Source organism: Labrus mixtus, chromosome 23 (genome assembly GCF_963584025.1).
Source record: "Labrus mixtus chromosome 23, fLabMix1.1, whole genome shotgun sequence".
NCBI classification, from domain to species: domain Eukaryota; kingdom Metazoa; phylum Chordata; class Actinopteri; order Labriformes; family Labridae; genus Labrus; species Labrus mixtus.
Genome location: NC_083634.1, coordinates 19239379 through 19265547, shown reverse-complemented (window position 1 = coordinate 19265547; position 26169 = coordinate 19239379). Strand labels below are relative to the sequence as shown.

Sequence of the window (26169 nt, the reverse complement as noted above, 5' to 3'; positions counted from 1 at the left end):
CTTCCTTTCACATTCCACATGTTTCCTGTCCTGTTAGGGTTTTGAGTGGGATTTGAAGGGGATTCCTCTGGACTCTGGAGCTGAGCTGCACTGTGTTGTCAAAGACCATGAGAAGATGGGGAGGAACAGGTACTTATTGTTTTTTTTTATGGCAGTGTAGTCCATACAGTATGTAACCAGGCAGGTATCTATATAAAAACCTTTTCAGCATGTTGTTCACTTGGTGACCATAGCAACCACTGGACACTAACAGTGGTTAGATAAAGTACTTGTGTTATTCTATTAATGGTATAATGAGATTATTTTAGAATAGCCTCTGCCTGAATGGTATGGTACTTTGTCAAAGATGTTATCGGATGTCCAATGCCCTTTTCTGAAGATGCCAACTCCAATGACAATCAACTTATTAACCTTTTAAACATCACTTTCTTGTGTTTGCCATATCCTACAAGACATATCAGAAGCAAAATGAACACGGATCAATCAAGTGTGGTAGATGAACTGGACAAAACTCATGCAGGGAATGGTCAGGGTGTGGGTCCTGGTCCAGACTTGTTTGTTTATTGAAAACACCCCTTCAGATGGTTATTTTTGGACTGATCCACTTCTTCAAGATGTCAAGTGTTATGGATTTCATTCAGAGGGGGGAGGGCCAGCCATGAAGGAGTCGGGTCATCCTCTCATTGTGATCATTGAGTATTTATTCACTCCTGTTTCCACTCATTCACAGGCTGCTATGTTGTTTGATTTACTGGTCCATTCATCAACCGCCTGTGCTACATTCAGAACCGAGTGGGAACTCTGGACAATCTAGTTGCAGAAAATTCACTTTGACGTAGCGATGAAGAAGAAGTGAAGCAATCCCAGAAAGACTTTAAAAAGATGCTTCTGATTGTTTTTACCTCAATTATTTCTTAAGCCTGTTGCTCATTTGGTTATTTGCCATACAAGTCAGCCTAATACACGCACTTGTTGGTTTTATTTGCTGCTTTTCAGAAGCACTTTGAAATTTAGAGTTAGGAAAATTCATTATAAATAAAGGTTATTTAACAGTTTTTCTGCACTTGGCTGAATCTATACTTCACAATCACAGTCTCATAAAATTTGAGCTGGATTCAATTATTTTATCCAACCTGTGCATTCTCACTTTTTAGCATTTAAATAGCTTAGGTCAATGTAAGGCTAGCTGTGTATTACATACCACACTTGGAGACATTTTAATTGTGTGTTTGTCGGTTTAAGGTTTCTGGGGGAAAGCCGGCTGGCCCTCAGGGATGTGCTCAACTCTCCGAACCTGGCCGCCTCCTTCACCATCTCACTGCTGGACACCAAAAGAAACAACACAGGGGTGGGCACACACGCACACACACACACACACACACACACACACACACACACACACACACACACACACACACACTGTAAAGCACATCCAGATTTATTTACAGTCTCATTGTACCACGGAACAGTGACGAATCGTAAATCACTCTGAGCTTCCTGTCTGGATCTTAAAATAAAGAAAGACATCCCTTAGTCAGAAAAACAACCTTACCTCTAGCTGTCTCTTTTTTTCATTTCAAGTGTGACGCAATTTCATATTATTGCAAAAATAGTGTCGACAATTGTATGTCATTCAACAACAGTTTGAGCTTTTCAAGTTATGGTTTGATTCATCACTCTTTTCAAACCCAAGCCCAATAGTCTCATCCCTTACATTCCTTTATGAAACCAAATAATTGTTCCATAGAAGTCGAGGTCCACTTATATCATACTGTAATTATCTGTATGCCTTCTTCTTCCCCCAGGCCACGCTGACCCTGCAGGTTTCCTACATTCCTCCTCCAGGATTGGCTCCAATCTTCCAGCCTCCTCACCAGCCTGAGAGCTTTTCACATAACAACCCCAATGTGGAGCTAGACACCGTCACAAGTAAGAAAATCACTGTTTTATAACCTTTGGGACATTAAGGGAATCCATGGCCATGGTCTTTGGTGTTCCTTTTGTCTGTCTCTGCAGTGATTTCTCTGGACACTTTGGGCGAGGAGGACACAGAGAGTATGATAATGGTGGAGCCGCCTGAGGACCAAGGTCAGGACGACGGACGATCCATGATTATTGTCGGCCCTCAGGGGCCTTCAGGCCACGAGTCCCCCGCTGCCCAGATACCAAAACGCTCACCACCGTCCTACAACACCCACGGAGGTCTGAGGAAGAGGAGGAGAGGAGGAAGCAGTCAGTCCAAACCGCTGCCCAACAAACCACAAGACTTACAGGTTTGTACCGCCAGGTTCATCTCTGCTATACATAGTCATATAATTAGTCTTCATTTTCCTTCAGTTACTTCCATTGACAATCTTTTTGCACAGCAATATTACAAGAGAAGCTGGCTAGTGCAACCAGAGTGATGCTGTCAGATGGGGCCCCTTAGGGACGTTTTGCACATTTTGAGCCTCTGCTGTGGTTTGAAGATTGTCAGCTCTCTGTGGCCCCCTACTGGCCTGAGGCTCCAAGCACTTGCCTGCCTTGCCAGCACCTCTATATCAAGTCATGAGCTGCACTCACTAAGTTCATACCGTTGCAAATTTTGTTTTGGGGCTTTAATTGCTGGTGTTGGACAAATTTGTAGGTCTAGACCAGTGAATATATAACATTTTTAATGAACAGACATGTGCAGAAGGCAACTGCTTTTACTTCATTTAGTTGTTATTGTCCTTATTTTTATTTTCAGGTTCGTGTGCGGATCATCGAAGGCCGACAGTTGCCGGGCATCAACATCAAGCCTGTTGTCAATGTCATGGTTGCCGGGCAAACCAAGAGGACCCGCATTAGAAAAGGCAACAACCCGACCTTTGATGAGGTAACCAGGAATTTAGAAAAGTTACAAATACTGTCAGCCTCTTATTCAAACATTGCATCCCTTTCTCAGTCATTTAAGTGTTTTCCTCTCCACAGACGTTCTTTATGAACTTCTTTGAGACTCCGACAGATCTGTTTGATGAGCCCATCTTTATCACCGTGAGTACATCTTTGCTCTAAAATGTGTATTCCTTCCAGAGGAGGATGGATTCAGAAGTGCCATATTGTATTTTGGACCACTGAAAATCTTGAACCCTTTTCATCGAGATAAAGCTTTTTTTTTCTAACCACCAGGTATGTGACTCTCGCTCACTCCGAACTGATGCTGTGATTGGTGAATTCAAGGTAAACTTTCACCTTTCCAACTTTTGACTGTTTCAAATGACATTGGAATGAAAAATATATCTGATGGAGGGTTTGCTCTGTGATGGTGTTTCTTTTTTAGTTTGGCAAATTCAGCTTAGAAAAACAGAAGGCAAATGCAAAAACATCTAAACTGTAGTTATTTTGTTCCTACAGTTAGATGTCGGCACTGTCTACAATGAGCACAGTGAGTATACGTATATACCGACCAAAACTACACATTCATTTTTAGGGTATTTCACATTCTTAGTTTGTGTTTTAAACATTAACCGTTGTATATATTGAGTCAGTTTTAAGTTTCTAAGTCTCTCTCTCTTAAGGACACTGCTTCTTGAGGAAATGGCTGCTGCTGTGTGACCCTGATGACCTCTCTGCTGGAGTCAAAGGTTACCTGAAGGTCAGCTTGTTGGTTTTGGCTGCTGGAGACGAGCCCCCGGTGAGTGACGTGAATGGTTTGAAACAAAATAACTCTCAAACTAATAATTGTCCAATTGTTGTTATGTACTAAAGCTATGTTAAGTTGTGGAAAATGTGTGGAAATTTGCATCTCTGTATCCGGCAGGCTGATAAACGTGAGTGTGTGGATGACAAAGAAGATATTGAAGGAAACCTGCTGAGACCGGCCGGTCTGTCTCTGAGAGGAGCCACTTTCACTCTGAGGATCTTCCGAGCTGAAGACCTGCCACAAAGTTAGCCTGCGTTATTTATTACTCAGTCATCTAAGTTAGAAATTTAGATTTACAATGTCTTTCTGCTCTACTTTCTGCAGTGGACGATGCCTTCATGGATGGGATGAGGCAGGTTTTTGGGTTTGACAGCAACAGGAAGAACCTTGTGGATCCTCTGGTGGAAATCCACTTTGCTGGAAAAACGGTATGACATCCTTTAACAAGCGTCAAAGACATCCAATCCACACAAAAGTTTTAGTCCCAACATTACATTCAGAATCCAGTCATTTAAGGTGTTTTGGATTTCCTTCTGTTTAAGATCTGCACTAAGATTCTGGAGAAGAACGCCAATCCACAATGGAACCAGAGCCTCACTATGCCTATTAGGGTAAGAAACCAAAACCCAAATGATTATGCTACCAAGACACATGAGCCAAGCAGAATTGCAATTTAGTATGTTCTTGTTTTTTCTTTCCTAGTTTCCCTCCATGTGTGAGAAGATGAGGATCAGAATTCTCGACTGGTGAATCCCAAATGATATATAGACTTTATTTATGGTTTCTTTTTGATTGATGTCTTCATAATAGCAGGAATTTTGCATATAACTTGAAATATTTGACATGTCTGTTATTCACTGGGCCACAACTTGACCGTTGAGTATGTTTGAGAATATCTTGGCAGGTTTTTTTTTTTTTTTTAAAAGCTTGTGTCAGAGCTTCGGATTCTTCTTTATCTCCTTCCAGGGACAGAGCCAGTCACAACGATGTCATCGGCTCCACCCATCTCTGCATGTCTAAGATTTCGGCTCCTGGTGGAGAGATTGATGGTGAGTAAGCATCTTAAGAAAGTCAAGTAAGTCAAGTCTAAAACTGGTCTACGCTGGACTGGACCCTGCCAGTCTGGTTTGGAGTGTTTTAGGCTGAAATGCCCTGGCGTTGTCTTTTGCTACTTAACTTGTCTGGTTTGGCTCAGTCATCGTAAGGTCCAAGGATGAGTGCACTTCAGACTGCCTTAAAACAATTTGGAGGAATTATGAATAAAATGTTTACACTCAAGGTTGGGGCTGATGTACCTCTAACTTTGACAGTACTTAGAAAGTAAACTGTTAAGTCGAGTTGGCCAGTGGTTCTATCCCTTTTCAGTAGCAGGCACTAGCTAGAAATTCTGCAGATTTCTGGCTAACTGGTGACTGAACCGGTATACAGACCGGCCAGTTTTACCAAGATCACTAATTCCATATTTGAATCATTGTGTTAAAGGATTAAATAATATATTCCACACATTCATAAGAAGCGTCGTAATTTCAGGGTTTGCTCTGTAGTTTATTGTAATAATTAATCTTCAGTTTTGATAAAATAAATCAAGTTTTGGACCACCTGTAACTGTAGTACGTGACTATAACAAAGCATGGAGTATTTTGCATTAAGATGCATGAGGACTAACTAACCATCCACTCAAATGATTGTCCCTTGAACACATTCCTTGCTTGGTTTTTCCGTCCTTGGAGCAAGAAGACCTGCATGAGTTCTACACCTCTTTCTCTGTTGATCACCTAATAAAAGTCATGTTTTTAATAAAAAACAGTTACTGATGGATTCACTGACGGGTTTACTTAAGACTAAAAGCCTTGTTCACACCTGCACAAAACTCCTGAAAAAATAAGGAGACCTCACTTAAAGTGAGTGGGAAGGGATGGTGATGTTTATTGCCCTTCCATGGTGGAAAGATTTAACAACTCCACTCACTTCATGGGGAGTTATTGTTTCAAGTGACTTACTTGCAAACAAGTCAGATGATTCTTTATTGAGTTTTCACATTTTTCAAGACTTCCAATGAATATGAATGACCAGGGAAAGTATGGGCATTCAGCATTCTCTTGAGTTTGTCTACCAATGCATTTGTTTGGGTTTGAGTGGTGTTTCCTCTTTAACACTGAACATCATCTATCTGTGATTCTGAACCATCCTTCCTTTCTACGCATTCAGATGACTTGTCTCAACGGACCGTCCACTCTGGCAGTACGTCCATCATCCTCCTTTTCTTTGTCTGACACAGATCAGTTGTCATCGCCACTGTTTCACTTACTATATTTTGTGATGTATATTTTCCCCTCTTTCAACGCATAACTTTTCCTATCTTTGTTTAATTCTGATGAAACTCTCTGAAATCAGTTTTTGTCAAGTGCATATCATTTTCAGCATTTCCTCAATAAGACAATCATTCTCTTCATAATTTTCTTCGTTCCCCGTTTCAAATCTGTTGACCATTTTGTGTCATTCCAGTTGACGACAGTCTTGGTTTCCTGCCAACATTTGGTCCATGTTTTGTCAACCTGTACGGCAGCCCCAGAGAGTTCACAGCCTTCAACGATCCACACGAATCACTAAACCTTGGAAAAGTATATTTTTCACTTAAAAATATAATAAGTCATCTTATCAAATCAAAGCTGGAATAAATAACTTTGGAGAAACCAGATAATAAGGCATTGACATTTTAATGAATGTTTTACCCTTTTTGTGTCAGGGAGAGGGTGTGGCATACCGAGGTCGAGTTTTAATGGAACTAACAACAAAACTGGCTGACAAGCCAGAGCAGAGAACTGGAGATATTTCATCAGATGACCTGCTGGTGGTCGAGGTAAGAAGGAATAAAATAGATTTTACAAACTCTTATCAGTAATAGCGCTTGAAAAACTGTCACGAGGTATCGCCATTCTCCCACCCATCCTTCCCTTATGTTTCTAACAGAAATTTCTCAGGAAGAGGAAGTTCTCTCTCTTTGTGGCTTTTTATTCAGCCACTCTCCTCCAGGACGTCGATGATGCAATTCAGTTTGAGGTCAGCATTGGTAACTACGGCAACAAGTTTGACTACACCTGCCTCCCTCTGGCCTCCACCACCCAGTTCAGCAGAGCCGTTTTTGACGGTAGGTCAAAATCGTCTGTATTTTGTGCAGTGTCAAAAGACATTCAAATAGATATACAAGCACCAGAATAATTTTCTGTATTTGCCTGACAAAACAGCTAAACTAGGTTTGCAATAAAAGTTGCCTATTTTTGTACCAGCTTTGGCTTTTAAGTTCCAACTCATACTAATGTTTGTCACTTCAAAAGGTGAAGATAATGGTGGTATCACTGGTTCAGAAGGTCTCACTCCATTACATTTTTACTGCTATTTAATTTTCTACAATTAGTTATCTGTTCTTCTGGTTTAGTTGTAAATGTATTTTTTAATTTATAGTTTTTCGATGAACATGGTTGTGTTGTGTCAAACAGTATCATGTTTGTGTTCTAGGATGCCACTACTACTACCTTCCCTGGGGAAACATCAAGCCAGTGGTGGTTCTGTCTTCAGAGTGGGAAGATATCCAACCAAGAATTGAGGCTCTCAACAGGCTTCTTGCTGTCATAGACAGACTGGTGGGTGTTGCATTTATTCTCGTGTGATAGAAGAAGAAGAAGAAGAATTTATACTTTATTGATCCCGCGAGGGGAAATTCGTTTTTTACACTCTGTCTAGTAAACATGCTACACAAACATGAACTGAAATACACACACATGCACAAACAGGATCATGTGGACATGCACTAATGGAGAGGTCTCAGAGTGAGTGATAGGACATCAAATTGAGAAAACTTTTTATTTAATTAATTATTTTCTTAACATACACACAGAGCAGTAAACATCCAAACGTGTGTTTGTGTTTGTTTAGGAGGCAAACCTGCAGCGGGTGAACCTGGAAGTGAAGGCAGGCGGTGACCTGGAGGAGGTGGAGCTCCGAGTGGTTGAGATGTTGGATCAGATCATCATAGACTGCAGGTAAACACTGTCTATTTTCCAACGAAGACCAGTGTACTTTGGGTTTGGATATAGTTGTTTTAGAACTGGTAATGATGATGTCCAACGCTGTTAATGTACTGTTGCGTTCTTCCCTATTAAATCACAAAACGTCACACTGCAAATAGATGCAACACTTCTGTAACTTCCTGTCTTTGTCTGTCTCTCTCTCTTTGTCCAGTGAAGAGCTGCCCTCCCTTGACCAGTGGCAATGTGCGACCCCTCTGGATCGCTCTCTGAGGCACATCCGCACTCTCCACCTGCAGCAGATAGTTGCGGGGGCGCTGGCTCTAAAGCACGGACCTGCCACCGAACTCTCAACAGTGCTGGAACAGGCAGAGGACTGGGCCAGCAGGCTGAGGAACATGGCAGAGGAGGTAGGTTGTTTATGATAATCATTGAAGACTGGTTAATAAAGTTTGAAGGAATGTTGTAGACTTCATGGACTTATCTTTGGGATGACTATTCATGAGAGTTTTCCATTTGCAATTGGAACAAGTACTCGGACACAAACTAAAAATATTTAACACTTTCTGTTAATTGTATTTTATATTTCTATCTCATTCTCTGAAATATTGAAAGGAACAAAAATGTTGGTGATCATTTTTGTCAGATTAATTATTATTTTTTCCTCCTATGTTCAGCACTTTTCTGCTGCATGTTTTTTCAGATTTTAAATAGATAGAGTTGAGTTAGTACCTTCTCTCATCTCTCTCTCTCTATATCTGTTTATTTTTCTCTGTTTTTTATGTTTCTCATCTCAGCCCCAGAACAGTCTTCCAGACATAGTGATATGGATGCTACAGGGCGACCGCAGGGTGGCGTACCACCGCATCCCAGCTCACACTGTGATCTTCTCCCAGGAGCACTGTGGGAAACACTGCGGACAGCTGCAGACCGTCTTTCTCAAGGTAAACACACAAACATGTTTAGATTTTCTTTACATTCACTTTCATTCATTTTCTGGGGTCTTCTTTATCACTGACTTAAAGCGGTCCCCAATGAACTAGACTTAATCATGTGTCCCCAAAAGGATACCTAGACAAACACACCACACACACACATTCGGTAAATTACATAATGTCATCTAAAATTAAGTTCCCACTGCCCTGCTTTTATGTGTTCGGCAGTATCCACAGAGCAGCGGGGCAGAAGCCAAACTTCCTGGTCAACTGAGGGTTAAAGTCTGGTTTGGATTGGCTGCTGATGCCAAACATTTCAACCAATACGCTGAAGGAAAGCTGTCGGTGTTTGCTGAATCGGTAAGAAGTAAAGTCTTACTGCTGTGAGTGAAGATGTGTCGATAAATCCAAAGTGCCACATAAACTCAATCTTACAACTGTTTCGTAAGCCCCGCCCCCTTCTTTGTTAGTGTAAGTAAAATTGTAGTGTTTCCACAGCTACTGATACACAGATACTGAACAGAAAATTAGGGTGAGAGATTTTCCACATTTTTTTAAACTATATGGTTACATTCAAAAGATAAAAGCTTAACTTATTTTGCAAGAAATTAACTTTAATAAACCCTACAAGTCATAATTATGTAGTTTGTTACCAATTTGTTAGGCTCTTTTCTTGCCTGTGTTTTAAGGCTTTGTTTCTTTAGTATGTCGACCCCAACAAGCTTAAAGGACTACACATAAATAATACATTTTTACACAACAAAACATAAACTTGCAGTTAAGTATATACAGCTGATAGCGGAGGTGTTTAAAAATAAACTTAGGTCATGCTAATTTTCCTTATCCTATTATAACTTGTAGGATCTCAATTATTAGAACTTTGCAGATTTTGCACGTATTCCTATATCATTTGCATGACACCTTTATGATTCAACACTAGGGGGCGACAAAACCTTCTGTTCTTAAAGTGTCATCAAATGATTTCAAACTACCTCTACATCTCTCTGCGCAGTATGAGAACCAGACCCGACTCGCCCTGGTGGGCAGCTGGGGAACTACAGGTCTGACCTACCCGAAGTTCAGTGATATCACTGGAAGAGTCAAACTGCCCAAAGAGAGCTTCAAACCCTCACCTGGTTGGACCTGGGCCGGGGACTGGTTCATCAGCCCCGAGAAGACGTAAGTGTGCAATCATTAACCCTGTCATTATTCTTATAATTCCATATCTCACTTTTTTGAAATGCAGACTTTGAGAAGTGCTGATATGAAGTGATGCACTGGCCCATTTTGTTGAAATTTTATCCTAAACAATTAATCCTAAAGATACTTTTACTGCTTACTGGCAAATAAGAACATTGTTTTCAAATGAACTCATGGGCAAAGTCAACAAGTTATCCAATATAATGTTGTGTGCTGTTTGTGTCCCTCAGACTGCTGTTTGATGTGGACGCTGGTCACATGACCTTCACAGAGGAAGTGTTTGAAAACCAGATGAGGCTTCCAGGTGGACAGTGGATCGGCATGCCGGAGGGCTACACTGATGTGGTACGTATATGTAAATATTGTACTCGTTGGTGTTGGTGTTTCTACATTTTTGTGACTTCTCCCATGTCTGGTTAATCCATAAAACTGTATGTGTGTCAGAATGGAGAGAAGGCGGTGCCTAAAGATGAGGTGGAGTGTCCTCCAGGTTGGGTTTGGGAGGAGGTTGAGTGGAGTGAAGATCTCAACAGGGCCGTAGATGAACAGGGTGACTACACACTAACGCAAGAAAAAACAAAACTTTCCAGTTGGAGCTAAATGATATCCAGCGCCTATATTTCCAATTCTGTTACTGCGTATGTGTGTTTCCAGGTTGGGAGTATGGCATAACCATCCCTCCAGACCGCCGACCCAAGTCGTGGGTGACAGCCGAGAAGATGTACCACACCAACCGGAGGAGAAGGTGGACGCGACTGAGAAGGCGGGACCAGCAAAAGATGGAGGCACTCAGAAAGGTAGAAACAAAGACAGAGACACATTTCAAAAGGAATACTTTTCATCAGTTGAAAGTTGTTTTTTGCCACCGTTTCTTGTGCTCTTGTGTTAATTAATTGTATTAAAATGTATCGCTTTTGACCTGAACATCCCTCCAGTAACTGAAGGCTCATCCTCTAATGGCATCAGTCGAAGTTTCCTCGACAAGCCTCTAGATGGTGACATAGTTGCACAAATGATTCACAGAAAATCTGAAACTCTCAGAGGTTAAGATGGTTTGTGTGTGTGTGTGTGCGTGTGTGTGTGTGTGTGTGTGTGTGTGTGCGTGCTCTCTCACAGCAGCGTCCAGACGACACAGAGCGGGAGGGCTGGGAGTACGCCTCCCTGTTTGGCTGGAAGTTCCACCTGAAGCCGAGGAAGACGGACAGCTTCAGGAGGCGCAGGTGGAGGTACCGCATGGAGCCGCTGGAGAAGACTGGACCGGCGGCCATCTTTGCTCTGGAGTGTTCTCTGGTACGGGAAAGAAACAGACTCTCAGTATACACTTATAAAAATAAAATTATGGCATTATGGCATCTGATTATGACATGGACACCTGCACAACCTGAACTTTGATAGTAACGCCTAGTTTACATTTGAATTGTTGTTTATTAGAAAGTGTTGGATCTGCTCTGAGCAGGTCGGACTCTTCCAGTCATTTCTTCATGGATCTGGCTCTGTGTATAAGGGGTCATTGTCATGTTTAATCAGGAAGGAGACACAAAAGTAAAAACACACTTTTTCGTCTAAAATATACTTGTATGTGCCGAAGAATTCATCAGAACTCAGGAGCCCAAAATATGAAAAACTCTTCGTCGTGTACGTTCAGACTTTTCAAAACCTTGAGATCGAGTCTTTTACTTTGAAGGCCCCATGCTGTAGGCAGTGTACTCCTGTGGTTTTCAACTCGTGTTTGGCTGTTCCTGTCTTTCTAAATGAGATCTCAATCTCCCCTTCCCGTCCACAGAGCAGCATCGAGGACAAAAATGATGACAAGTCGGTAACAACCACGTTCGGGGTCAACAGACCGACTATTTCTTGTTTCTTTGACCGTAAGATACGCAATATGTATTCCTTCCCCCTCCCCCTCCCCCTCTCATCATCGTTGCCCTTCTTTCTCATTATTTCTAACCCTTCCTCTTTTTATTATCTATTTAACTACATGTGCTTGTGTGTATGTATTTGTGTCTAGGCGGGACCCGCTACCACCTGCGCTGCTACCTCTACCAAGCCAGAGACCTGATAGCCATGGACAAAGACAGCTTCTCAGGTATTGTTCAGAGACATTTTCATCACCAAAATATTTATCTTAAGTAGTAATAAGTCCATCTTGTAACAAAAGTTGTCTCTGTCCTTGTCGATCTTAAAGTAAGCTTTAAAGGTTTGGAATCTTACAAACCTATTTCAGCTAGCATAAAATAAATCACCCTCTCTAATGTAGCCAATTAGCCATTATGCTAACAGAGTAACACACATACACATACTCTATATGCAAACAACAGTCTGAAGATACTAGCAGAGTCATAACATTACTGAACCTTTCAACAGAAATTCCCGATTTTTTGCTTGGTTTTTAATAATGTATCTACGGGCTTCACCACTCTCTGAACGTTAACTCGTTTTCTAAGAGGGGGGGGGGGGGGCACTCAGAGATCTTCAGTTCAAAGCCCACCAAACAGAATTTCTACATATTGTTGCTTTAAACCAAGCTGTGTTTTACCTCTTTTATTTTAAGTAACAGAGACAAAGAGCAAGACTTGAATCATTAACACGCGCTTGTATTAAAAAAGATGAAATTACGGATGGGCCTTGGTGGTACTGCTCTCCCTAGCAAAGTGAAAGACTGAGGGACAGACCAGGGGAAAGTAAGGTTATAAAAATAAAGGTTGACACAGAAAGAGAGGGGGGGGAAAAAAGGAAAATGTTTTTCTTTTATTTGAAGAAGGTCATGGAAACTACAGCTTCTGTGTGTGCGTTAATCAGAAACCAACCGCAGACTCAGATGTGAAAACAGAGACGAAGCTTTAAAAAACAGAAGGATGAATAGACAGAGGAAGAGAGGAATGATAGATGACAGAGAAAGGCTGGTCAAAGAGAGGGTTCGGAGGAAACGCACACACACATACATACACAGTGTAATGGATGAATAGAGTTGATGGATGGGCTCGAGTTGTGTGTTAATCCGGTGTCTGGTCAGTCATGATTAAAGACTGAGTAAAGTATCAAAGACTTCCGTTTCTCTCTTTCTCTTCCCTCGTCTCTCCGCGTTCATCGGACCTGCTGCCTTTCTTTCCCTGCTCTGAAATTTGTCAATTAATCAGTCAACATTGTGAAGTGCCAGGTCGTAACAAATGTTATCTCAAGACACTTCATGTGTCAACTTGTCAGCCTATTTTTTTGTGCGTCAGCGATGGTTAACACAAATGTTGCTGCCTTAAAATAAACGCGTTGGCTTCTGGTTTTTATAGGAGACATCATGTGCACAGTGTGATATTAAAGACGTACATATCATGAAAACACTGCTGCTTGTCCACAGCAGCATGATCCCATAAATGAATTTAATTCTCAGCGTTGTTGAGCCACAGAGGCTAACATTTAATTCAGCTAGCTAGGGGATGAAGGCTAATGCAGAGTTCAGGTTTGGGTGAGGCCGTTGGTGAATTCAACATTTTCTTTGCCGTATGACATTACTAAGAAAATCCTCTTAAACATAACATCCAAAGAAAATGACCTATGCTATATAAGACGACCTCAGCAAACTATTGTAGGTTTTCTTCAACTTACGTGGCTGTGGATTCGTTGTTAACAAAACACTGGAAACACCACATATTTGAAGGCACGAAATGTAAGAGTGAGAGCTTCTCCTCGCATCAGTTGCTGAAATGCTGTCGCTGCGATAATGTGCTTTAAAAGTGTAACAAATTAGCTTCATTCAGAAAACAAAAAAAAACTGTCAAATACTGTCAAGTTTTGGATGCTCAGTAAGACTTGTTTGTTAAATGTGGATTCTTCTCTATTCATAGTCACATAATGATTGACAGAACTTCATCTATCTATTATTAGTTACCTTTTGGCCACAAAAAAAAGGTGGGACAAAAGTCAGATAGCAGAAACAGCATTGATTGGTTTCTTGGTTGCCATCTCAAGCCTGATCACTGCACAAGCCCTCATATTTGTTTGTCATCGCATTTTCTTGCCTGCTTTTTTTCCATTTGCCTATTTTTGAAAATATTTTGGCGATGATCCATATTCCCACATTCAGATACTTCTTCCTTCCATCTCTTCCTTCTTTCCTCAATGGCATTTCTATCACCTATCTTTCTGTCTCTCTCTCTCTCTCTTTTGCTTACCCCCTCCCCCATCTCCATCTTTTGCCATCTCTTCACCGTTCTTTTCTCAGTCTTCATTGTGTTTGTGTACTTTGTGGCTCCTGCTGGGGTCCAAACTACGGCTACTCAGAAACTTACATAACCCCCTGGGCTGTTTGTATTGCTGTTTATATGAGCTAATGGGCTGCTGGGAATAGACGATAATTGAATGGGTCACCATAGGTGGTGTGTCTGAAGATTACGTGTGTGTGTGTGTGTGTGTGTACAGTATTTTTGTGTGTTTGTGTGTCAGTCCCAAGGTTAATTGAGGGCTGGTGGGAAAATGCAACTTAGCTTCTGTTTACTCTTTTGCTAACGGCTCCACAGAGACTCTTTACTCGGTCTGAAATAACAAACTATTCACTTTGTGTGTGTGTGTGTGTGTGTGTGTGTGTGTGTGTGTGTAACTGTACATTTATGTGTGTCTTTATGCATGTGTCCAAACTGTGAGCTGTGTGTGTTTGTGTTAACATGGAGGAGAGTGGTTGTGACCTGGAATAACAAACTTCTCCGAGCAGCGTTCCCAGCTCTCAGTCTCTAGCGCGGCATTCCCAAGTTACTGATGTCACTGTTTTGGATGCTGCTGGGATAGTTTGGGCATGCATATAACGTTCACTCTGTTGTACTTGTGAGGATCTTCACACAGACTATATACTCCAAAAGAAAGACTTTCACATCATCAATGTTTGAAGCTTCTGTGTTAACATAGGATAAAACCAAAGAGAACAACATTTTACAATTTTACGAGATTTTACAGTAAACGAAAGAATATTCATGATCAGCCAATGTCCTCCATTTTCTTTTCTGAAATTAGCAACTGTCCCTAGAAAGACAGAAATATAAGAACACACAAACACACACACTAAGCAGACGTTACATTATGCCTTTTTCACATCTACAAATAGTCCCTATGAAGAAAAAAAAAAAAAAAACAGCCACATTACACTCAATGCAGAAATGAATAACAAGGTAAAGGGCCAGAATCAAAGTGCCAGAGATGTCATAAATAAGTAGCCATGGTAGATCTAAAGTGTGAAAATGTTCCTGGTCATTGAGGTATGGTTGTTTTCTCTCTCCAGACTCCTACGCCATCGTGTCATTCCTGCATCAGTCCCAGAAGACAGTGACTGTACGTAACACTCTAAACCCCACCTGGGACCAGACACTCATCTTCTATGAGGTGGAGATTTTTGGCGACCCTGAGGTCACCATGGCAACTCCACCCAACGTTGTAGTGGAGCTTTACGACTCAGACACATACGTGAGTGTGCGATAACGCTGAATTTTATATTAATTTCATGCCGTTAGTTCACATTTTTCAGATATGTCCGGGAAAAAGAACGTTATATATTTTATTGTGTATATATAACAATATATATCTGTGTGGTTTCCATGTCCAGAATGCCGATGAGTTCATGGGCCGCTGTGTGTGTCAGCCCTCCCTTACGTCCGCCCCTCGTCTGGCTTGGTTCCCAATTCTTTTAGGGGACAAGAACGCTGGCGAGCTGCTGGCCGCCTTTGAGCTCATACGCAGAGAAAAGGTCAGAGGTCAACCCTTCCAACGTTATCAAAACTTTCTTAATCTTCTGCTTGTATTTCTGTTCTCTCTTTGTTGTTATCCTTTTCAACTGTTCATATATCGATAAGAAAAATGCATGTTGCATTCATTCAATAAAGTACTGTCATTATTTTGGTGTCTACAGCCAGCAGTTCACCATCTTCCAGGACAAGAGGTTAGTTTTTCATCTCTTTATCTTTTTATTTTTACCCTAAACCTTTTTCCTGGATTTTTATCTCTTCAACCCGCTGTCCAAAACACTTTCAGTCTTTAAGTTAAGACGTGTCTGTTTCTGACCTACAGGGAGACATCCTGACATCCACCAATGTTCTAGACGAGGTAAAGCCCACACATTGGATAATAAATAATTCAGAAGAAACAAAACTTTTCAATACAGGAATCTTGCTTCAAAATGAAACCAAAATTGTGTAAATGTGTCAAATTAATGTCCATATCTTCAAATGTGCTTTTACGTTTTGCTGCAACTGTTCTCTTTTATCTCTCTTCAATGTTGCTTCCTCAGTTGATGTTTCCAGGATTCCTCTCTGAAAACCTGCAGCAATGGGTACAATGTGAACAAAGCCCTGAACAAAAGAACATATATAAATACTAAAACAAACCTGTTCATTTAGTTATGTCTAACACACCAGCCCTCATATATGTGTCCTCTTCTAACCACTCGTGTCCTTGCTTACCACAAGTCATTCTTTGAAAAGTTATTTACTGTTTGAAAGATAAATAATCAGAAGCAAGCAGACAAATGTCCTCTCCAGCCTTTCAACACAAATTCTACCAGCAAATAACTTTTCGAATGACTGAGTTTAACCAAAAACCTGAATTTGTCTTAACTTGATTTAACATCATTAAACATACAAAACATTACATTATGAAATAAAACGACTAAATTGGCCTCGTAGTAAACAGCATGGCTTGTTCTTTGGTGTTTTCTTGTTTGTGTCCTGTTGATATCCCGTCACTGACCCATCACTGTCCTGTGCAGCCGGAGGAGTCGGACCTTCCCCATCCCCCGCCTCAGAGAGAAACCAACGTGTTTGTGGTTCCTCAGGGAATCAAACCTGTTCTGCAAAGAACTGCCATCGAGGTATTCCTATCTTATACAAATTATATATATATATGGACATTATATCTGTCCACTTTGTTAGTAGCAACACTTTTTAGTTAGTTTGTAGCTTGAACCTGTGTGGAGGATCCCGGCCGTGGTTATTGACAATAAGGAGTCTCACCTCTGTTCTGTCCCGTGTGTCAGATCTTAGCGTGGGGCGTTCGTAACCTGAAAAGCTTCCAGCTGTCCAGCATCACCTCTCCCAGCCTGCAGGTGGAGTGTGGAGGCATCATGATCCAGAGCTGCGTCATCCGCAGCATGAAGAAGAAACCCAACTTTGATGTGAATAAGCTCATCCTTGATGTGGTGAGAACACGGAAAACACACTGTATTACACACACGTAACACAGATGTAATCAGTGCTGAGGCTCAATGCTTTCATGGCTAATGAGCGTCCTGCTGGGATGTGGTTTGTTCACGTCATTAATCTTCATCAGGATAACCACAATAATCGACTCTACTCTTTCTTCTCTGCTTCTAAACGAGGAGAAATCTTCCGTTAGATTAAAAACAGAGAGTCTGAATGTGGAAATAGTTTGTCTTTCCATTTAAAGAGAAACTTTCTGCAGTTTAGAGTCGGTAAGATGAAGGGCGGAGGACTCCTGCCGTGGCTTCTACTGTAAACATTTAGTACTAAACCTGGATAAAAGCAAATTGGAGATATAAATCATGAATGAAAGGAGCAATATGTTAGATATATACTGAATTAAATTATAAAATGACCTTACTATTAAGGAAATTAATGAAACATGTTGAAGTGCTGGCTTCTCTGACAACAATGCAGCAGCCAGTATGTCCTCCTTCTAACTTTAGATTCTGCTCCTGAATGCTCTGGATTTGTTTGGACCAAAGAAGGTAGGCAGTTTTAAGGCGACCCCCCACATGGCCGTTTTGGACGCCCCTCAGTTTGCCAGATATGAGAGCAGTTATCAGGTCAAACCAACAGGTGTTGCAGCGATGGAAGCGGTCAAACAAACCGGTTCACATAGAAGTGAACCTTTCTTCATTAAACCAATGTTGGGTTTAATGAAGAAAGTTTCTCCACTTCAGTCATTTATTATAATCAACACAAACCACAATGTTTAAAGAAAAAATGGCGTCGTCATTTATTCTCCATAAGCAAAACTGTACCATTAATATTTCAACCAACTCCACATCAGTTCCTTTACATTCAGCCTGTGTTTTAATATAGAAACTGAAATATGGAAATATGACATTATTTTCCGCACGCCAGCTCGGAGAGTTAAATGTTAACACTATTAAGGTCTGAGGTTGATCACCTCTCCGTTTTATTATGACAGCTTTAACTGGAGTTTGGAAATATCCACATATTTCCCCCCTCCCCCTCGCTTTGACTCCGGCGGTTTAATGTTAACAAGATTAAGGTTTTCGTGTTGACCACCACAAACGTATGACAGCCTCCTCTGTACTCTGGAAATGTGCACATGTTTTTCCCTTAAAATCCAACCCCCTGAACTGAGTCCAAGCATTTCATGTTAACAATATTAAGGTCTTAAGATGAATGCCTAAGTGTTTTTGTACACCGTGGGAGGGTATAAGAAAATGTCCCCTCATTTCTTCCCCATTTATTGGACGTGTTTAGCATCATATGCCCTAATGAATCAGTTTTTCTAAATACAGATGGGTCAGAATTCATTACATTTACAGACATGGCTTCAGTAAGCGTGTTTTAGGGATATCGTTTTCTTGTAAAGTTGAATATTCAACCATAGTTCTTCTCTCCATTGTAGTACAGATCCTGCTCAAGCTCTCTGCAGGCTCTAGTTTGCCAGCTAACACCTATATGAGGAGCGGCAGTCAGACATTACTCAGTGAAGTGATGGTCTGTTTGTCTTCTAAAGCCCCTCCTTTTATAACCAAAGCAGTCAGTGATACACTTTCTGAGATGTATGAAACACAAGACGAGTAACTGGTTTGGGCTGGTGGAATAAATATTGTGTTGCGCACGTTGAAGGTTCAAGGGAGATTCAAGGAAGTGTTTGCTTGTCATCATAACGACCGATGCCAGAAAGCCTTGAGATTGCTGTAACTGTGTCAGGGACAGTGGGGGTCCCCAGTCCCTCGCACTGTTGTTTTTGGTGGTCGCAGGCTGAAAAGTTTGGGAACCCCTGGTCTAATGGATTAACCATGTCACCAAAAGCCATCGCTCTCAACTTCACCTACACTTGAGTGAAATGACGGGTTATCGATGCCATGGTAACCAAAGATTTAAAGGTTTTGGCTGGGTAAACATTTTTGACATTCAGGTCTGATCGAGCTGCTTCATATGAAGTCCACACGACTCAACAGAAATCCCCTCCGTGATTTCAGACATGTCGTTTAGTCATCGTAAGCAACCTAACGCGGCTGATCAATAGAGGGCGCCAGTGCACCGTCCAACCTCTCCCTACAAGAGGGATGACAGACCTCCACTGAATACAATCGTTTTAAAATTAGTTTTAAATTTGGGCTTCACATAGAAGTTATTCAGTTAAATGTCTGCTACACAAATGTAGATCTAAAACGTTCTACGTGTCTAAAGTTGATGACCTGATTGGACTGTCACCAGGGCGTGTCCAATCAGCTCCAGACAGTCAGCAGCCATAGCCAATAAGCATCAGGCAGGCAGGTGGCATAACCAATTAGAGTCTGGCATTAGGAAGCGTGGTGTAATCACAGATCAGGGGATATGATGTTTTTTACTGAAAGTATATTGTCTTCCTTCCCTCCAGAGACTTCCCTGCGAGGAGCTCTACATGCCGCCCATCGTCATCAAAGTCATCGACAACCGCCAGTTTGGGAGGAAGCCGGTGGTCGGTCAGTGCACCATCCGTTCCCTGGAGGAGTTCCGATGCGTCCCAGAGGAGGAGCGAGCAACCGGGGAAGACGAGGAGGACCAGGGATGGAGACGTAAGACATGGATGGAAAGAAACATGCAATGAATAAAACCCCCCCAGATTAATCAATGGCTGTGAAAAAAGTCGTCCTGCCATGTTTTTCTTATGCAGGTGAGCGGCCCCATTCAACCGGTGGGGAGGTCTTTATTGACATCGACGACGAGGAGCCGCTTGTGCCTGACCAGGTAAAAAACCTGGATTATTAATTGAAAGTTTACGGTAATGTTGGTCTTGGTGTTGGTCTTTCACTTTGTTTTTAACGTCTTTATGCAGTCTATCACCTCCAACAAATCCAGTCTTTATCATTTTTATCAAATCTGTGAATTGTGCATTTTGGCGGATAACCAACAAGGAAGTGAAGGCCAAGTATGAAAACACTCGTCTTGCCAAAGGGAACATCTGCACACGTGTGTGTATGTGCATTATGACATTTGTAAACTTCTATGTTCAGAATAGAAGTGTAGTCTAAATTTGTGTGCGTGTGTTCAGTGGTATACCAGCAGCACAAATAAACACTTTCTGACACGGTGACATGGCAACCGTCTCTGTGGTTCTGTGGTCGGTGGTTACCGTGGTGACCACGAAACCCGCGCTCGTCACCAATCATTAACGTTCTGGCTCTCTTGCCCTCAGTCTTTTCTCTTCTCTCTTTTACACTTTCTTCCACTGCTAGGTCGAGGAAACTTGGAAATCCCGGCTAAAATGTCTCTTTTTTTTTTTTTATAAACACACACATTTGAAAAAACACTTACCCAAACCCACCGACATGACTACAGATATGTTCAAGGACACATTAACACAAAAAGTCTTAAAACAATTCTGCATGCTTGAGCTAATACAGTCAACAAACCATGTGCTGTTTTACTGAAACTGTATACCTCTAAGGACACCCAAGGGAGTTTGGAAATTTGTTCTATTGTCCAAAAACTGCTCGTGGAGCTTATTAGAAACATGCAGAGGCTTTTTAGGTCGGGTACAATCACTTCTATCTGAACCACTTCTCTTGCCCGCTTCCATCACTGCAACACCTGTTGACCTGATAACTGTTCTCATATCTGGCAAACCGAGGGGCGTCCAAAACGGCCGTGTGGGGGGTCGCCTTAAGACCACCTACCTTCTCTGGTCCAAACAAATCCAGATCATTCAGGAGCAGAATCTAAAGTTAGAAGGAGGACATACTGGCTGCTGCATTGTTGTCAGAGAAGCCAGCACTTCAACATGTTTCCTTAATGATCAGATAGTAAGATACCTTTATCATTTCAGTCAGTAGATATCTAACATATTGGTCCTATAACGAAAGTTGCTTGAAGCTTGATGAAAGATTAAAAAAAAAATGTTTTCTTCAGTATGATAATTAAATATTTTGCAAATATGTCAACGAAGGATATATGACATGCATCTCTGAGGAGCACGTAGACTGCAGGAAGTATTTGTCAATGGAGAAATGCCAACTTACAAAATAACCACCATTCCCCCTGAGACACACACAAACACTGTTGTGGTCCTTTAAATTGTTTTTCTTTGTTTATATTAGTGATTGTAGGAATGTGAAAAATCAGGAGACAACATCATTTGGTGTTATTTGGTAAGGCAAAGACCACATAAGGCTGTCACACACTCTTTAAAGAGGGGGAAAACATAAATAATGTAAACACACACCATGCACTGAGAGACTGAAGCTATCCCTGTGTAAATCACGGCAGAGCCAATAGGGACCTCAGGGAGCCGGGTTAGCTCAGGAATGCACCGTCATCAAACTGTGGTCCCTGTAGTCCATTAAACAAACATAAAGAAAAACAAGCCCATTATTGTGTGTTTAATGTTGTTGTTGCATTAGCTCAGATAGTTTGAATGAAAGAGGCCGAGTTTTGGTTTTGCTGTGCAGATCAGATCAGCCATGTTTGGACCCCAGTTTACTTGACACCTATGAAGTACTTGTTGAGTCTTGGCTCTATGTTCTTCTGATTTTGTCGGGATTCAGAACCCAGGACGTGCACTCAAAGATTCCTTATAGACGTAGCCATCCAGCTGCTGTTTTGTAAGTCACATAGTAACATAGGCATCCAAAGTAAATTGAGAGAGTTTCAGAACCGGTTAAAAGACGCTCAAAGAAACCAACAAAGGCATTACGATAGAGGCTGGAAAAAGTCGTGCGGTAATGTTTCAGTGTTTAGAAATCTGAAGTTAATGAGCTACAACATGGAAAAACCACCATTTGGCCCATTTGAAGATATTAAATTTGAACATTTAAAAGACGGTGAATCTGAGCAGAAGGTTCTGATTTTTCAGGGAAAGAATTCCCGGCTCGTGATTCCCGTCGACCTCCTCCGTGTGGATACGATGATTCAAGACTTCTGTTCTGGACTCCTTCACTCTTCTTTCCCCCTCTCCTGTCAGCTGTTAACTTTTTTCTTCTCTCTTTTTTCATTTTCTCAACTGTCACTTTTTTCTGCCCCTTTTTTTGAACATCAGTCTTTCATTACTCCCCCGCTCCTCATCTTTTGAAGCTTCATCCAAAGGCAACTGGACTTGGTTGAAGATCTTGAACCAAGTCCAGTTGCCTTTAGATCAAGCTTTGGATTTACCATGACCTGAATGACTGAGGAACATACACAGACATCTCCCCTCTTCTTCTTTTCCTTTCCTTCTCATTCTATCTTATTTGCTCCTTCCTTATTCTCTTCCCTGATCCTTGCTTCCTCTCTTCCCATCCCGAGTCTTCACATATTCCACTGGTCCATCTCCATTTCTTAACATCCCATTTGTGCCTCTTTCCTTTCTACCCCTCTCCTCTCTTTCTACTTCTCCCTCTCCTCTTGTCCTTCTTCACCTCCGTCCCTTCTGTCCTTCTCTTTTGGTTGTCATTTTAATGGGTAGAGTTCATTAAAGGGCACATCGTCCTCCTCTTTTCTTTCTTGCTCTCCCTTCATTTTTGTGGTTCGTCTTCTTCTCATCCCCACTGTGATCTTCCCATCATCCTTTAATCCTCCTCGGTTTCTTTTCTGTCTTCTAATTCCTTTGTGTGTGTCCCCCCTTAATCCACAGGCGCCACAACACACAAACGGAAACACGCATTAACATCCAATCTCTTGCAGCTAATGCTAATCACTGTGTATGTGTGTGTATTTCCACGATTGGGTGTTGGAATTAGTGTACCCACCCTGACCTCAACGTCCCCCATCCAAATAAGAAAGCTTTGACATGAAAACAGCTGTGCGTGCAAACATAACCGGTGATGCAACCAGTGGGTATGATTGTGGTTTTGGCTGAAGGTTTTGCACGCTTGCAGAGCAGCTGATTGTAACCAGAGATGATCGATAAATCATCTGACGGAGAACAATTGTTGATGAAGAAGTGCGTCGCTTTGTCAACAACCTCCAAGAAAGCAGCTCCAACAACATGCAGAGTTATGTGAAGGCTCCAGCTTTCTGACTTCAATTTCTGATTCATCGTTTCTCTTCTTGGAGAAAACATGGGGTTTATGAGAACATGTCTTTGCTTGAGTCACTTTTAAGGTTTTTATCTCGGAGTTGGGTGACTAAAAATGATAAACATTTAAGGTCCAATCAGTAAGATGTGTAATGAGTGAGATGATAAAGTGACCTTACCATATGATCAGACATTAAGGAAACATGTTGAAGTGCTGGCTTCTCTGACAACAATGCAGCAGTCAGTATGTCCTCCTTCTAACTTTAGATTCTGCTCCTGAATGCTCTGGATTTGTTTGGACCAGAGAAGGTAGGCGGTTTTAAGGCGACCCCCCACACGGCCGCTTTGGACGCCCCTCGGTTTGTCAGATATGAGAGCAGTTATCAGGTCAACAGGTGTTGCAGTGATGGAAGCGGGTCAAGAGAAGTGGTTCAGATAGAAGTGATTGTACCCGACCTAAAAAGCCTCTGCATGTTTCTAATAAGCTCCACGAGCAGAAACGTGCTCAAACTAGGATCAATATTGGAGATGCTTTTGAAAAATGGAGAGAGGTTAGAACACAGAAAGGTTTACAGACCCATGCAGAGCTGGATAAACACTGAAGCTTCAGAGTCCACCACATGGTGACCTGAGTGAGCATGGACTCTAGAGAGGAGGGGGGGGGACAGCTCTCTATGATGTTTGATATCGGGCTGCAGTACCCATTTTAAACACTAGGGGTCAGAGTTACATACTGCTCCTTTAATGATTACAGTGTGTTTAATGTGTTACTAACATTGCAAACCTACATCTTCAATGATTAATATGTGAACTAATTGAAATTGACACTTGTTCTCTAAGATTTGACGCTAATATTGTTGCTAACCCTAACGAGCTAACCTGAAAATGTGTCTTTCTTGTTATCTGTGTGTGTGTTTTTTTGTGTGTTTGGGTGTGTGCATTTGTCTCATAGTTTGCAGATGGAGCCAGCTCGGCTATCATTAACCTTTCCACCTCTAGTAGCAGCCTTCATGTAGGTAACAAACTCATCATTAACACATTGCGTCCATTCATCTCCAAACCATTCATGTAACTCAAAGTGTTAACTATGTACTGTCAACTTATCTGCTTTAGTTCTTGATATGTTTCTATCCATCAAACTTACAGATTCAAAACAATTCTTCTTTGTCATAACTTTCTGACTTTTTGGAATTTGACATAATCATCAATTTTCATATTAATGCTGTTTTTGAGACATTAGAATTAATACTTGTTCCAGATCTGTTCACAATGGCAACAAGCACATTACGATAGCTTTGTATAGTCATGCAAACACTCTCGTTATTCCTGAAAGGTCCCAGCAAGAAATGCTTAACAAATGAAATAGCTAGCTATATCTATGTAAACTTAATCGAAGCCTGATCCAAAGGCAACTGAACTTAGTTGAAGATCTTGAAGACGTTTCACCTCTCCTCCAAAATTGGCAATGCGAGACGTTTAATGGAAGCAGAGATGTCCTTTAAAAGTAAAAGCTTTATCTATTGATAAAGTTCATTATAGGGAAGGTTTCCTCGAGTCTTGTTTTTTCAATTTTTACTGGTGGTGCTCAGAAAAATACTTTCTGCTGAAGAAATCAGGGTTATACAAAAAACTGTTCACCAAACTGTGCGGTTTTAAGGAGACATGTGATCCCAGATTTGAATGCGAGGAACACGCTCCTCGATACATTCTTCCATCTTATTTACCCAAGCCAGGTCAATTGGAAGACTTAGCCTGACCCGGACCAGACTGCAAATACACACATCCAGTAGTGCTCGCTCCGTCTTTGCTCGACAGTAATTGGGGGTGATTTCTTTCTCTCCAAACAAAGATATTTGTTTTATTAAGGGTCAGATATTGAAACCAGTCAAATTAAAGGCTCGGGTTTTCTGTCTGGCTGGGGCCAAAGTCAACAGAGCTGCTACAGATCCTCTACACCACAACTCTCTGTAAGCAGACAGTTAAAGAGGGAGAGAGAAAGGAAAGAGGTTTGACTTAAAGGAGGACGACTGGTATCTCATGGCACCAGAAAAAGAAAATCCAATGTGCTCAATGTCCTGGCTTCTTAATCTCTGGGTTGCGACCAAAACACGGGTCATGGGGGTTTGTCTGATAATTACCAGATTACTTGCAGTTGAGTGTACGATACGTGGAGTGACTACCAAGGCGGATCAGACAGATTTAGTTTCAGAGTTGGAAAAGTTCAAGAACAACGGCTGTCAGTAGCGTCATGGCTCCTCAAACCCCTGAACCCCCTTCAGGATTGTCGAGATCAAACATTGGTTAGATGGAAAATGAACATTTTGTGACCCATTTCATTCGCAGCCTTTAGCTCTGATGAAAGTATTTTTTGGATCACATCAGCCTCTTTTGCTAGTGAAGGTATCTGCTTTTGTGTCAATGTTTTCCAGAGGTGAAGTTTTTTTTTCATTCATTATGCCACTCTAAAAAAATGTGCTTGTACTGCACGTCTCCTCGACCATTTCTTGTCCTCCAAAGTTTTCCAGTGTGGCGCCAAATATCAGTCAAGTCTGCTCATAATACCGCTCTCAAATCGATGTAGTTTGCCTCTAGTTTCATAAATCCTTCTGGCTGCTTCAAAACCAGACAAACTAACTGACGTGGCTTCCTGCCAGGTGACTTTGCGGTATTATTTGGGGGTTTATGGAACGCACATTTATGGCCCTATAATGACAATCTAACCAGGAACAAGATGTCAAAATAGCTTTGTAAATCATTACTGTTTTTCTTGTTATGCTAATTACAGCTGCAGACTTTATGTAAGCTGCTGCACGCCTCCTGTATCTGAGTACTGCACATATTTGCTGCCCTGGAATGACATCCAAATTTGTCCATGCACGACTGGATGACATGGGTGTATTGCTTTTACAAGTCTACCATAAGCATTTCAAGCCAGACCTCTGCAAAAACTGATACTTCAGAATTAACGGGCCCACAAAAGCAGACGTCATTGGGTACTGGTAATCTCAGTCTATAGCCTTATACACACTAAACTCCTGAAGTTTTCGGGATGAGCTGTTCAATTTTAAGCAAGCTAGGCAGAATATGTTATCTTAGCTGCTACCAGACAAGGCTGCAAAGGCTGTAACTGCCACTTACATTATACCAGGATGAT

The 26169-nt window shown here is 41.5% G+C and overlaps 1 protein-coding gene across 1 annotated transcript in view; it reads left to right on the top strand.

Moving 5' to 3' along the window:
• dysf (dysferlin, limb girdle muscular dystrophy 2B (autosomal recessive)) overlaps positions 1-26169 on the top strand; it is a 66469-nt gene that overhangs the window by 9602 nt on the left and 30698 nt on the right. Inside the window, exons 3-42 of the mRNA XM_061031910.1 lie at positions 38-129; positions 1243-1348; positions 1806-1929; positions 2017-2273; positions 2729-2857; positions 2953-3015; positions 3151-3201; positions 3376-3406; positions 3540-3655; positions 3782-3908; positions 3989-4092; positions 4207-4275; positions 4367-4410; positions 4631-4713; positions 5873-5905; positions 6170-6285; positions 6411-6524; positions 6635-6812; positions 7181-7305; positions 7598-7704; positions 7904-8099; positions 8487-8633; positions 8853-8984; positions 9637-9803; positions 10055-10169; positions 10269-10374; positions 10479-10621; positions 10941-11114; positions 11608-11692; positions 11833-11910; positions 15088-15269; positions 15409-15549; positions 15712-15741; positions 15870-15905; positions 16090-16131; positions 16567-16668; positions 16834-16995; positions 19422-19599; positions 19698-19771; positions 23968-24027. Coding sequence (XP_060887893.1) covers positions 38-129; positions 1243-1348; positions 1806-1929; positions 2017-2273; positions 2729-2857; positions 2953-3015; positions 3151-3201; positions 3376-3406; positions 3540-3655; positions 3782-3908; positions 3989-4092; positions 4207-4275; positions 4367-4410; positions 4631-4713; positions 5873-5905; positions 6170-6285; positions 6411-6524; positions 6635-6812; positions 7181-7305; positions 7598-7704; positions 7904-8099; positions 8487-8633; positions 8853-8984; positions 9637-9803; positions 10055-10169; positions 10269-10374; positions 10479-10621; positions 10941-11114; positions 11608-11692; positions 11833-11910; positions 15088-15269; positions 15409-15549; positions 15712-15741; positions 15870-15905; positions 16090-16131; positions 16567-16668; positions 16834-16995; positions 19422-19599; positions 19698-19771; positions 23968-24027 — 4419 coding nt within the window. The remainder of the gene's footprint in view (positions 1-37; positions 130-1242; positions 1349-1805; positions 1930-2016; positions 2274-2728; positions 2858-2952; positions 3016-3150; positions 3202-3375; positions 3407-3539; positions 3656-3781; positions 3909-3988; positions 4093-4206; positions 4276-4366; positions 4411-4630; positions 4714-5872; positions 5906-6169; positions 6286-6410; positions 6525-6634; positions 6813-7180; positions 7306-7597; positions 7705-7903; positions 8100-8486; positions 8634-8852; positions 8985-9636; positions 9804-10054; positions 10170-10268; positions 10375-10478; positions 10622-10940; positions 11115-11607; positions 11693-11832; positions 11911-15087; positions 15270-15408; positions 15550-15711; positions 15742-15869; positions 15906-16089; positions 16132-16566; positions 16669-16833; positions 16996-19421; positions 19600-19697; positions 19772-23967; positions 24028-26169) is intronic.